At 47.5% G+C, this 14,215-nt stretch overlaps 1 protein-coding gene across 2 annotated transcripts; it reads right to left on the bottom strand.

Moving 5' to 3' along the window:
- Positions 1 to 10,027: 10,027 nt before the first annotated feature.
- On the bottom strand, positions 10,028 to 11,701 carry LOC123044780 (uncharacterized). Of its 2 annotated transcripts, XM_044467666.1 has the most exons (4): positions 11,137 to 11,608; positions 11,015 to 11,040; positions 10,865 to 10,918; positions 10,028 to 10,763 (listed from the first exon to the last, which is right to left on the bottom strand). In XM_044467666.1, the coding sequence occupies exons 1-4, from the start codon at positions 11,484 to 11,486 to the stop codon at positions 10,726 to 10,728; spliced, it is 468 nt and encodes a 155-aa protein (XP_044323601.1). In that variant the 5' UTR covers positions 11,487 to 11,608; the 3' UTR covers positions 10,028 to 10,725. The 2 variants fall into 2 exon arrangements, 1 of the variants encoding a protein (XP_044323601.1); XR_006420403.1 differs by lacking the exons at positions 10,865 to 10,918; positions 11,015 to 11,040 and having other exon boundaries at positions 11,137 to 11,701.
- Between the last annotated feature and the right edge of the window lie 2,514 nt (positions 11,702 to 14,215).

The following is a 14,215-nucleotide window of genomic DNA, read 5'->3' as shown; positions in this document are numbered from 1 at the left end:
CTCAAGTCGGAATTCCAATTGCACGGCACAAATTGTTAGGCAAAAAATTTGATACATGGTGTAGGAAGCGGTTTGGGAATTTGCATGCCTTTCCGACCAGTGAGATACTCCGTACAAAGACGACAGAGAAATAATCATAGAGAAGGAAGCTAAAAGTGAACAATTAAACAAGCATGTTTGCATTTGTTTTGCATTGAATCGTTTCACAAGCTTGACTAGTGATGTTTTTCTACTTTTACAAAAACCGCATCGTAATGTTAAAACGTGCATTTGCACGTACATAAGTAATAGTAGTACTCCCTTCATCTAGGTGTATAAGTCTTCCCTCCTTCTTGGTCACGGTGCACAACCAAAGATGACTTGTTCACCTGGATGGAGGGAGTATCACAGTCTGCAAGCATATATAGAGAGAGACGTGTAGTGCGATAGTATATAGTAAAGTTTGTGCTATATGCACGTACTTACAAAATGTGTACGGATACACAAGGTTTTCAAACTTACCCTTTTACATACTTAATTAAGGATGCTAATAATTCCCAAACGTTCGGGATTTATCCTTTGCATCCCAAAACTAATGAGATCGCCTTACGAAACTAAATTATACTCCTACTAAAAGCCACGACGCTCACAGGAGCACTTGTGGCACACCACGAGTGCCCTGGTGCGTGTCCGTTTCCCAGCGCGCCAATACAACGCCTCTTCCTCAGCCTCGCAACTCGCAGGTGCTGATTGGCAGCTTGCCAGCGGGCGAGCGCGATCTCACCGGTGTGGTGATCCGGTGCCAACAGGTACTCCTCCTCGCTGGAAGCGTGCACCCGGTCCATGTACTGCCAAGCGTAGATGAGGCTCTTGGGCCTGACTGCACTCAGGGCTTTGGCACGGGCGTCCTTCGCCACCCTCACGGCCCTCGCATGAGCCTTCTGCCAAAGAGCTAATTCCTGACTCTCTCGGGCGCGACATAGACCTGCCAGGCAGCTTGCCCCATGGCGTGCTTCTCTTCCTCGGCCCTCTGCCTCTATTTTGGCGTGCTCTGCTGGAGGCAAAGCCTCCCACAAGGCGACATCCATTTCTTTCCAAAGCTCCTCAAGGCTGGGGGGAGATCGGCGGGGGCGCGACGTTCTCCTCGTAGCGGGGAGCCGACGCGTCCTCCGACGCACGTGCTGGCAACATAGGGAACGTCAAGGCGTCCACCTCTAGGCATCGTGGCGAGGAGTGGAACACCAATGCGTCCACCTCGACTAGTGGCGGAGAGGAATGGAACGGTGACGCGTGACCATCTGCGTGGTGCAGCGAGGGGCGCCTAGGGCTTGGGAGGGGTGATGCCATGGTGGTCGACGTGAGAGGGAGGGGGAGGAGATAGCGATGTATGTGAGCGTTCTTCTGAATGCCATGGGAGGCGCAGTATTTATAGCAAGCAGTGGCACACCTACATAAGATATGGACTAAGCTGCACTGACTTAACTGCAGGTCCAGTTGCATCACTGGCATGTGGGCCAGACCCCTATTGGGACCATATGTCAGTGACCCAATGCACCTGCAGTTAAGTAACTGAAGCAGCATCCCGTAAGATATGTTGCGTGATTAACGTAACAGCTACATGGGCATATTTGTTGGAGTAAATTATGGGGGAGGGAAGGGGTGGAAATATTGCTGGTCACAACGGATTGGACGAGCGCGGGGGGAGGAGAGTCATGCATGCAGATTTTTTCCACACAGGGTGGAGTGGTGGGACCGCCTGAGGGAGAAGGAGAGTCAAGCAAGCATATTGTTTTCACACATGGAGAGGAAAAAATTTGGAGACGAATGGGCTTTCTGCGGGTATGGGGAATGGTGCATAATAAGTCATCTTGCATGCCAGGCTAGGTATAGTCTCAAGTCATTAAAAACATACACGCCCCACACATGTTCATATTTCAAGGTGCACTAAATTATTACATGCGATGATTAAGGCTAGCCATAATGGTGGTATCTTAGCTGGTATTATGCACACAGGATAGCAAACATGCTGATGTGGCAAAGAATTAAAGAAGAGGGGGGGGTTAGAGTAACTAGTGTTCATGCATGCATGCAATGTGATAATGCATTGGTAAACACATTGTTTGTGAAGAACGACATCATTAGTTGAGTACTTTTGCAGACTACAAAAACTATTCCACCGCCTCTATCTTGGTAAGAGTAGGTGAAATTTTTTAATCGAGCCCTTTAAACTAGAAGGGAGGTAGTAGTACTCTAATAGCTAACCTTGTTGTGATGACTAGATAGGACATGGCACGCACCTGGACGGAGGAACTAGTCTGCATTGTGCATTTAAGTTTTGTCGGAAGTTAATGTACCTCTACTTTGACCAAACTTATAGAAAAATGTATCAACATTCACAATGTCAAATCAATATTTTTATACTCATTATAAAACATAGTTCTTATACTCATTATAATCAGTATTGTAGATATTGATATTTTTAGTATAAATTTGGTCAAACACTTTGCAAACGGTTGACGGAAGTAAAAAGGACCAGCGGGAGTATCATGCATGCGGAGTAGGCAAAAAATGCTCATTTATAGCCGGTCAAAGTCTCAAAGGGCGCGACCGCGCGAGGGAGGCGAAGGTCGTGGGAGGCGCGACAGTTGAAGGAATTAAGTGAAGTTACATCCACGCGCCGGCATGGTGTGCGAACAGGCAGAAGCTATACCGTCAGGCCTATGATATGGGTCTAGTAGACATGACATCTACTGGGTCCCGCATAGTACTCGAGAACTCTTTGGGGGCTTGCAGCCGTTTATCCACCGGGCAAGCCAACAACCCCACGCCGTTTGCACGCCCTAATTGTCCCCGTCTTCTACTAGTACAGTACCTTACAATAGTTCGCTCCCAGTCGTCCCATCCTTTCACATTACACCAGTTCAACTTCTCCTAACCCTCCTCCAAAATCCATGGCCTCCCAAATCTCCATGGTCGCCGCTGAGTACCAGGTTAGAGGCATCATCGGCGATGAGTTCATCATCATCTACACACGTGGATCCGCGATGGTGAATGCATGCCTTGCTCACTTCCTATGCATGTTCAACAGTTCAAAGGATGAGTGGGTCGCTGGGCTGGATGTTGAGTACACCACAGTCCTGGAAAGAGAGAAGATTCTAAAGGAGGTAGAGAAGAAGATGCCCGCCATGATCCAGGTTTGCGTACATAACGTGTGCTTGGTCTAACACATATGCCATGCCGACGTTGAGTGCCAGGATTTTAAGAACTTCCTCAAGGACGAAAGAGTGAAATTCGTTACTGTAGACTTTAGGAACGACAAGGATGTCCTCGGTCGGATAGGCCTTGTTGTAGGCCAACCCTTCGATCTCTAGAAGGCAAGCCTGGTGTCCTCCTTTCAGCCTTCAATGCTAACCCTGGCAGCCACCATGATTGATCCTTCATACGCTAAACTGAAGAAACATCACCACTAATTTCACCATGCATGGGAGTCAAAGACATTAGATGAAGATCACATCCTATACGCAGCAATGGATGACTACCTTTGTTTAAATATCTACAAGGGTTGGATGAAGAAGCATAGCCAATGTCCGGTTCAAGCAAAGAAGCGTCGGCGAAGAGGAAGAGGAAGAGGGACAAGGACGAAGTCAAGGACGTGGACTCGGACTCCGAGTACATGTTGGTTATACTGGAGTGTCAAGCGGACCAGTTGCTTAGTTTTATTTCAGGGTGTGTTGTGCTGAGCCCCCAACAGAACTATGTTTATGTTCTTTGTCGTTATTTGAACTTTATGTTCTTTCTCGTTATTTGAACTCTTTAGTACGTACAATAGTACTAGTACTATGTCTTACTAGTAGAATGCCCGTACGTTGCTATGGGCCACAATGCATATAAACGAAACTAACAAATGATTAAGATCGTCTCTAAGGTCGAGGCTCATTTCACTATCATAAGTCTATGTGTGTTCAGACAGCAAACTGGCGCCCAGACTCCCCAAAATCCAACTATCTAGACAATCCGAACTCCTCCAAATCCAGCTCATATGTTCTGGAGAAATGTGGTTGACTGGACAATCCGTCACATTATCTCCAACACGCGGTATCACAAAAACCGCACCTCACATTGCACCCTTTCATTTTCCTGTCAAACCCTCCCCTTCCCACTCAGTTTCCTATCGTAGCTGGACATTTCTCGCTGGAGCCCTCTCCTTTAAAATCGGATGACGCCCACCGGACATTGTCATGGCGCCCTATCTTCTTCACACCGTACCTCCCCGCGGACCGACAAGGAATCTTTCGCCAACCACCCCACTCTACACCCTGACCCCCTCCCCCTGTGTTCATGCCGTTTAGCCACAACCATCAAGGGGGGAGAGGTGTACACCGTCCGTGAAGCCCCTTGAGCCATTACCACGAAACAAAAATATGATGTCCGTTGTGGGGCATGCAACTGATACGATGTCATGTCCGCTATTAACTCTTTGAAGTTTAAAACAACCAACCAATACATTTATCTTTCTATCCTAACCAAAGAATTCGACTTGATGAAAAATTTATATGAACCGCTCACTCATGCAATTTTCCATATTTTCTAAAGTAGAAAAAATATTCCCTATTTTCTATTTTTGGTGAGTAGCTCAGTAATACCATTAGCACCCACATAGTCCTAGTCCCTGAGCTCATCATCATCCTTCCACTGGAATCTGACCTGCTCGACCACTTCAGGCTGCTCATTAATGCACTCATGCTCTTGTTCAGCACACGCAGCGAACGATCACATCTCTCGGCTCTAGCCTCTACAAGGTTAGGGTTATTCTGAAAAGAGCACTTCTCCATAGAGACATCCTCTTCTTCTTCACCTGTCTCAGAAATCGCCTCCCTGGTACTATGGCTAGAGCACTTCTCCAAAGCAGCATCAGTGTTGAGCTTGTCGTCTTTTGCAAAATCATGCTAACACCATCCGTCATCAGGCATTTGCTACTATTCAGAGATGTTATCCCCAAATATTTGGGCTTTTTTGGAGATGCCGGCGGGGCGGAAGGAACTAGAACCTAATTTTGTTCACAACAGGATATACTGTAGTAGTGCAGTAAATGTACAATCGGTGTATACATAGTCTGGTAAGACTTTACTTGTCAAACTTGGAAATAGCAAGCATATTAATACACATTAAAATTACTCCCTCTGTAAGAAATATAATGTTCAGTATACGTAAATCTTGCTACTCTCAGAACTATCGAAGTAGATTCTTGGCTTTATCAACAGCTATGCGCAAGGAGCTCTACACCAAAAATCCAGAACTACTTCCAGGTCTGGTACTCTCAAGGGCAGTGATGGCATTTGAAACTTCATGAACTATAGTGTAAAGTTTCTTACATAGTTCACCATGTAGCTGCACAAATAATCAAATAACAATCCAAATGAATAACCAATGCTGATATGCCATATTATTGAATATAAGCAAAGTACTTCCAACAACAGAGTCATAGGCGGGGGACCCGACCCCGCGTCGCTTAGCTCGGGCGACCCGGGGGCACCACGCACGCCGCTGGCAGATCCCTCCCATGCGTTTCCTCTCTTCCGCCCCTGCCACTGGCCTCGCCGCGGTGGACGCGCAAGTGTCCATGCACCTGTGGTCATCGTCGCCGTGGCGACTCCCGTCGTGCTCGGCAGAGGGTGCATCCTGCGCGCTCGGGGTGCAGGTTGGCGTCTGGTTGGTGCGGTGCTTGCTCGCTGGCGTTTGGTTGCGGAGCTTGCGGGCGCTCCCTTTGGTGTCTGATCTGGCCAGCGTGCCAGATCCGGGCAAGCAGCAGGCGTTGGTCGCGCGACGATGCTCGTGGCGAGCAAGGGCACTGGTTTGGAAGTTCTACATGATCCACGCAGGGCCTGATAATGACTATGGAGTCAGTGTCGGCTCCCTGGCCTAGCGTCAAAAGGATCTGGCGACCTTGGGGGACTCCGGTCGGCCTGGCTGCGCGCGCGCCCGTGCAACGTGTTGCTTCACCGCTTGGCCGGCTCAGCAGTCGCTCGAGCTAGGTGGGTCTCGCCCTTGGTTGCGGCTCGCATTGTCCCTCCTCGGGACGTGGCGGACGCAGCTGCTTAAATGCAAAATAAACTTCAAGTTCTTTTAAAAGAAATACAAAATGAAGATGCCTATATCTTATTTAAATGACTTCCATCACATAACCTGAAAGAAAAAAATGCCATGAGTTAAGTATGCAGTATGTAACCTAACAACATGAAAAATAGCACGAGAAAAAGCAGGGAAAAGTCCTACAGCCTTCTGATTCATCTGAAATTGGCACAAAATTAGAAAAAAAAAACATGTCATCAGTCATTTAAATGCCACGGATCACATAACCTGAAAGAAAACATGCCACCAGTTAAGTATGCAGTATGTAACCTAACAACATGAAAAATAGCACGAGAAAAAGAAGGAAAAAGTCCTACGGCCTTCTGATTCATCCGAAATTGGCACAAAGTTATAAAATAATAAATCAAATCAATTTACCCACAGACGAAGGAAGAAGAAGGATGTCAAATTTTCATGGTTATGCCATCAAAAATTTAAAGACGAAAACTCCGGCATACTTGTTATGGGTGTGGATTCCATTAAGGCAAGATGTTCTTTGTCTGAAAACCGAATTTTACCTGTTCGGACAGCTATATTTGGAGCAATGACAGCATATTTCATGGACCGAAGAGCTAAACTTGGACGCAACTTTTTTGTTAAATGAATATGTTCTTTCTTACAAGTGCCAAGATTTGGTTAAATCAACACAGTATTAACTGGTTGAAGTAACAATTTTGGTGAAACCGAATTGGAGTCGTTTCAAACTGGTGCAGGAATTAAATTGATTAAGATGTAGCTGAACGATAAGTCAATGCTATCTAAATGTAAATCTCAGGTAAAGCTTAAACACAGTTACATTACTTGACGCTGAACGATAAGTCACAGTTACATCTTAATCGAATTTGTAAGAATGCACCTTCACATCACAAAAGTACAGTTACATTCACTATGCTAGGCCAGCGAATCACGGATTCAATTACAAATTATTTTTATCACATTCCATAAACTTTAATTCCTGATAGTTTAAACAAGGAAATGTAGAGGGAGATCATCAGACCAGACATCTTAAATATCTAGATGACAAACAGAAGCTATAAGAGTCTGGAACTGACGTACAACAATCCTTTTATGCCTACAAAAAAATCTATTAGAACAGAAGTATCTAATGCATATCACAGATTGAAACTCGAGGAAGTTGGTTTTAGGCATTGATTTCTTAACGAAACACCTTCTTAAAACAAAACTTACAGTATTCTCAAAAAAGAACAAATATTATAGTATGACTAACCAAAGGTTGGTAAGTCCAGTCCCATCATTAAATGAGACTGCAGTTTAGGATGGCTATACAATACAGATTTGAATTGGCGTGCTAATTTAATCTACTTGGAGCTTAGGTTAAAGAGCACCAAGTGTCAAGTTTCCAAATCCAATTGATTCTATAACATATTTTCCAACATACTGATCGCATATTGTCTCTGCCACACTTCTTATTATCATGCATATTGCCTGTTATAAACAGAGAGCTATTAGGCAGATCATATTTATACATCACACAAATTGATGAAGCAGTGAATAACAACACTCTAAAAGATTAGTTAAAAACCTTACCAGGAAAGGCTGCATATCATAAATGAAAAAAGTATACATAACCCCCTAAAGTATCATGTTTCGGCCACATCACCCCCTCAACTCTAAAACCAGACTCTTAATCCCCTGAAGTTTCTAAAACCGGACAAAACACCCTCCGACCATCTTAAGCTGTTTACACAGGTGGTTTTGCTGACGTGGACACCTGGCTCCGCCTATATCCCATACGTGTACGTGTTCAGTGCCTTCTATGTCCGGAGGGAGGACCTGTCCAGCGTCTCCTTGAATCCTTGTCCACCGCCGGGCCGGCGCTGGGGCGCCTGTAGCAGCAGCTCACTGTAGATGACGTGGTGCCCTTGGAAGCTTCATGCATGCGTAGTGGTGTGCTTCGCCACAAGCGTCGTGCAGGCGGAGCAGCGTCTCGGCGCACTGCAGTCAGGCCTCGTCGATCTTGTCGGATACGATGAAGAGTAGAACGTTCTTGCGGAGTAAATGGGTACGACATTGTGTGACCCCGTCTCGTGGATGACGCCGACGACATGGCACCGGTTCAGCCCGACGTAGGTCGTGAACTGGTGATCACCATCTTGGGCTCACACCCCAACTCCACGGGGGCGAGGTTCACGAGGTTGCCCGCGTCGACGAACGATGCCGCGCCGGTGGCCGCTGTTGGCATAGGCCCAACTCATCGCATACGTTTCGACTAGCGTTTCCCGATGCCTAACAGGCAGGTGCTGTTATCCGTACGAGAGCAGCCCCGACGATCCTGCAAGAGGAAAAGAAAGAGAAGAATCAAATCGCATAAAAAAATCGCACAAGATAGCAAGAACGGGAGAGTGAGGCCGGTTTCATGAAAAAGAAGAACCTGCACCGAGCGCACCAACGATGTCCCCTGGCCGGCGGCGCCGCCTCCATGACGAACCACGATGGACTCCTCCGTCCTCCCAGCACCTCAAGCCCACCGCGACCAGCCTGCTGCTTCTTGTCCTCGTCGCCTATCTCCCTTGCTCCTTGCAACAGTGGCGGCATGGGCGAGAGAGAGGAGGAGGAGAGGTGGCGGCGCGAAGATCTGCGCCCGATCTAGCATCACGGCGCGTGAAGCCGGTGACTTGCGCTGGACCCGGCTGGATCGAGGACCGGCGCCCCTGCTGCTACAGCTCGAGCACCGGGGAGAGAAGGCGGCGGTGCGAGCGCGAGGGAGGCGAGATGGGAACGGTGAGATGGCGTGGAGGGAGAAGAAGAGGGGCTCGAGGACGGAGAGGATTGGCCCCGAGCGCGCTAGGTTTTCGGGAGGGGATTGGTCCTGACTGTCGTCGAGGATTGGTCCTGGCCAATCGGGAACAACCCACATTCAGCCAATCATTGACCTGGGCTCCAGGAAACCCTCCCTCTGCTGGATGGCCCCCATTGGCTCATGACCCCACCCGTCATTCTCTCCTGACACGGTCTTAAACGTGAAAAACAGTGGACGGTTGACCAGCCGCCGCCAGCCAAAAAATCACTGTTGTAATTCAATCGAGCGGTCAAAAACGTTGGGCGCGAGCGATGCCTCCAGTTACGCGGGTACTCTAGCGAGGTTTATAGGTTAGATACGTAACATTCGCGTACCCAAAGTTGGCTTTGGTTGCCTGAAGAATTCACTTGCATGAACTAGCTAACTGATCAACTCAACCAGCTTGACACACACGTACACGGAAGCTGATCGATTCGATCGCTTCGGCTGGAAATACACACGAGAACCCGCGTGTCGCATCGGCGCTGGAGTTTGACGCCGTGGCCAGCGCCACTGCTGCCGGACATGGTCCTCTCGGCCTTGCCCTGCAGCCAGACCTGGGACCGGAGTGGCTGAAGGTCGCCGCGGTGCACCTCGCCCCCGACCGCGCGCCAGTTTATACCGCCATTGTTCAAACGCAAGCCCCCGCCCTCACCGCTGACCGCTCTCGTAGATGGCAATCCCCCTCGCCGGCGAAGACGCGGCCAGCATCACCAGGAACCACTCGTCGAGGATTACTAACTGCCACTTGCTTCTGCAACCAGTTCCTGCACCAGGGCTCCGCGAGGCCGGCCCTTGGCCGGTGAGCCGAACAACTCCACGGCACCCTGTGCCGCGTCCACGGCTGCGCATAGCCATTGACTGGTCTTTGACTGCTGGATAGACAATACCGCCCACGGAAAACGCTTAAAACAGGCTTAGGGGATGTTTTGTCCGGTTTTAGAAACTTCAGGGGATTAAGAATATGTTAGAGGTGAGGGGGTGATGTGGCCGAAACGTGATACTTTAGGGGGTAATGTATACTTTTTTCTATCATAAATAGACCGGTTCATCTATTCAATCTGCAAAAATCAACGGCATGGATTAACCACCGTAGTACTTTTGACAACGAAACAGAGGTTGAATTATGACAAATAAATTATTATTTTTTTGAGGGCTAGAAGCCTAGAACAGCAGAGCTCTAGGATGGGACACCATTCAGACAACATTACGCTGATTCAGTCTATCTGGGACTTACGCTATGAAGGTATGGTCTCCACGCACTCTGGCTTCAACTACTAATTCATGTGCCATCTTGTTACCTCCCCTCGCGGAGTGAGTCACCTTGAAAGCAGAGAACGTAGCAAGGGCATCATTCAGAGACTTGTTCGGGGCATTTTTCTTCAGTGCATCTGGTATCCACTTGTTGTCCACCTCCAATTGATTTTTTCCCATGTACACTGCCGCAAGTGCATGCAGTCCGGGGAGTGTAGCACGTCCCTCAGCCTCTTCCACACTTGTAGATCGCGGCAACTCCTTGCTGACTGACAAGAATAAATGCCCTCTGTGATCTCTAGCAATCACGCCAGCCCAGCTTTGACCGCTGTCGGCGTCGAAAGCAGCATCTGAATTTAATTTAGCAACTTCGCTCGTCGATCGGCGCTGTCCACTGTATGCATTTGTTCGTTGATATACAAGGCTTAGGATTGGATAAGTAGCCCGTCCCCTTGCCTGAGCTCGTTGACAGTTCCACTCGAGAACTGCGCCATTCCTCCTCATAACTTTCCAATAACAACGCTGAATTCAGAATTGGTTCTTTCCCACTTTGGATGCTATCATCATGCAAAGTCCAGCATCTCCACAGCGGAATATAATCCTGAAACAACAAAAGATAAAGAAATGACATAGTAGCCAGCGTACCAAGTACAAACCCGTTTATAGTCTAGACATTTTCACGTATAACAGAATATCATGTACCATCATCTGTAATGTCTCGTAATCTAAATCTCATAGAGGTCAAATGACAGGATCCTGTAAAGTCAATCATGAAAATTCAGATTGGATTGCTTCACCAACAACCATGAGACAAATAAATCCAAAACGCTAGATTGATCAAAGCGTCCCTACGCATGAACCCATCATGAGGCGGATCCCTGGATCCAAACGAGCAGCACATAATCAATCATGAGGAGGCACGCATCGAGTCCGATTCAGGGAGAGAGGAGAGGGGACGGATGTATCTCGGTTACCTGGCAGAGCTCGTAGTAGATGGAGTCGAAGAGGGAGCGTGACGACGAGGCGGCTGCACATGTGATGGCTGAGGAGGGGAGCGGACGCGATGGCAGAGGAGAAGGAGAGAAAATTTGGGTCCGCCGCCGGCGCGATGACATAGTACCACCGGCGGCATGGGAGTGCGTGGGGAGGCATGGCGGCAGATTGGATCAGGCATGTGTGCGCTTGGTTTTTTTTTCGCCGTTTTTTGCTGGACATAGGCGAGAGGGAGGCGTGAGCGTAATCGCCATCGACGAGGGTGGCGGGATTTCGATGTCGCGTGGGGGAGGCAGCCGCCGATGGGATTCGTTGTATCTGCCGGCCTCATAAGAGATTGGGTTGCGGGGAGAAGACCGAAGAGGCAGAAAAGAAATCGAGGAGGAGGAGGGGACGTACAAAGCGAGGGCGAAAGACAAATATCTTGGTCTACCCACTATGGTTGGAGTGGATAGAATCATAGAAGTGATTGCTTTTAACATCTTATTGACAGAATTTGCGAGAGAATTAAGGGTTGGAAAGAGAAGGTACTCTCAATAAAGGGGAAAGAGATCTTGTTGAAGGCAGTAGGCCAAGCAATTCCCTCATATGCTATGTCAGTTTTTAAATTACCCAAAAGTATTTGCAAGGCAATTACGGATGAGCTTGCAGATTTTTGGTGGGGTGATAGTGAGGAGAAGAAGAGGATGCATTGGTTTGCATGGTGGAAATTATGCATCCCGAAGAATAAGGGTGGATTGGGGTTTAGGGACTTACACAGTCTTAATCTTGCTTCATTAGCAAAACAGTGTTGGCGCCTACTCCAGAACCCTGAATCTTTGTGTGCACGAGTTCTAGGTGCAAAGTACTATCCTGATGGAAACATTCTCATGGCAGGACCAAAAAAGGGCTCCTCCTTTACTTGGCAAAGTATTATAGCGGGTATACAAACTTTTAAGAGAGGGTGCATCTGGCGTGTGGGTACGGGATCACAAATCAACATCTGGAATGACCCTTGGATACCCACAAGTGATAATAGGAAAATCATAACTCCAAGGGGAGCAACTATGTTGAGCAAGGTGGAGGAATTAATTGATCCTTATACTGGACAATGGGATGAGGATTTGATCCGAGAAGTGTTTTGGCAGGTTGATGTACACCGGATCCTACAAATTCCTCTCCGAGTGCAGCTGCTTGAAGACTTTGTAGCATGGCACTATGATCGATCTGGTACTTTTAATGTGCGATCAGCATATCGTGTGCAATTTCAGCATCAGTTTGGGGGCAGGGAGAATCAACATATAGCACAAGGTAGCCGGCAAAACAATATCTGGAAACGTGTGTGGGGTTTGAGAATTCCGGGTAAAGTTAAACATTTCTTCTGGAAGGTGATCCGGGGAGTTTTACCATGCTATGGAACTTTAGCAAACCGGCATATACCAGTCACGGGACAATGCCCAATATGCCAGATAGGATACGAAGATACACAACACTGTTTATTCACATGTAGAAGAGCGAAAGCTATATGGAAGGAGCTGGGAATTGAGAATGAAGTGCTGCAAGCTGTTGTGGAGGACTGGTCAGGCGCATCCACTCTGGCTAATCTCATAGAGCGTCATGAATCAAAAAACACTCTATATGTGGCTGAGCTAACTGCGGTGGCAAGCTGGTATATGTGGTGGCAACGACGACAGACTGTTAAAGGTGACACAATTCGGGATGCGCACCAAACATCAATTTCGATAAGAGTTCTAGCAACAAACTTTATTCGCTCTCTAACTCCGAACCAGCCGGTGGTACAGCGAGATCGTATGTGGCACAAGCCAGCGAGAGGATTCGTCAAAATCAATGTAGATGCATCTTTCAACGCTGAAAATATGACGGCAGGTACAGGAGCAGTGGCACGAGATGAACATGGTGATTTCATAGCAGCTGCTTCATGGTTCATACCGCATGTGGTGTCAGTAGATACGGCGGAGATGATCGCTATACGGAATGGTTTCTACCTGGCAGGCAAGATTGGGTGCAATATCCTGCATATTGAGTCGGATAGCTCAAATGCAGTGTCGGCTCTCAACTCAGAAAATCACCTGGGACAGGAGGCTGCTATTCTTCTAGAGAGCAGAGAGATGGGCTTGGATTATGCGAAGTATGAAGTTAGTAAATGTTCTAGGGAAGCAAATTATGTAGCTGATTGTATAGCTAAAGCCTCTCTTGCTAGTAGATCTTCAGATCTTTGGGAAGGTGCCACCCCAGATTTTATTTCTCATCACATTGTAAACGATCTTGCTATTCTTTGAGAAATAAAGTTTGTACCCGATCAAAAAAAAAAACAAAGCGAGGGCGAAGACGAACGAAATAACTATGGAACGTGCCGCATACTCCTCCTTTATTTTTAGAAATAAAAAAGATTGGGTCTTAGAAAAGGCAAAGTTGATGTATTAGGAAATTTAGGATTTGAAATTGATGGCCATAAAACTGAATATTATTGATTGGTAATGTGCTATCGGCTCCTGCCCATTTGTAACGTGTCTAGTTAGGACAATTTTGAAAGGCTAGGAAAGTTTTTATTGGGAGGGTGAAAAACCGATGGGAGGGGGGTGGTGGGAGGTGGGACGAAGAAAAACCAGACGAAAAAAACCAGACGAAAGTGGTGGGACTATTCAACCAAATCGTCCATTAGGAGTAGAGACTATTGTTCTTCTTGCAGTTGGTACTATTGCTCGTATCTTCGTGTTCCTACTGTACTTAATACGTTCGTATTAGTAGTATAATTTGGGTCAGTAGATTTGTGAAAGAAATTCGACGGAGCGAAGGAAAGATGGTACAGAAGCTACACCAGTATCTATATTAGGGTGGCAGGGTGCCCACGATCTATCTTATGAGTGTTGGGTGTGGAATGCAGTTCGCCAGAAAAAAATGGATCGTGTCCGGGGTTAAACGGATGGCAGGGGTGGGGGAGCATGGCAGTGGCAGGCGGTTCACGGGAGGGCGGGGCAGCGGCGGCAGGCGGTTAGGCATGTGGCGGGCTGAGAAGATGAACAGTGTATCAATTTCGAAGGTTGAAGAAGCCCTTCTAGC

Source organism: Triticum aestivum, chromosome 2B (assembly GCF_018294505.1).
Source record: "Triticum aestivum cultivar Chinese Spring chromosome 2B, IWGSC CS RefSeq v2.1, whole genome shotgun sequence".
Lineage (NCBI taxonomy): Eukaryota > Viridiplantae > Streptophyta > Magnoliopsida > Poales > Poaceae > Triticum > Triticum aestivum.
Note: the sequence above shows the minus strand (reverse complement) of the source record. Positions and strands in the feature narration are given on the sequence as shown.

Bases quoted from the DNA above. Each gene is read 5' to 3' on its own strand.
- LOC123044780 (XM_044467666.1), bottom strand. From the start codon at position 11,486: ATGAGGCCGGCAGATACAACGAATCCCATCGGCGGCTGCCTCCCCCAC. The intron at 11,041-11,136 runs GTAACCGAGATA...GTTTGGATCCAG, and splicing joins TCTACTACGAGCTCTGCCAG to GGATCCGCCTCATGATGGGT. The intron at 10,764-10,864 runs GTACATGATATT...TTGTTGTTTCAG, and splicing joins ACGAGACATTACAGATGATG to GATTATATTCCGCTGTGGAG.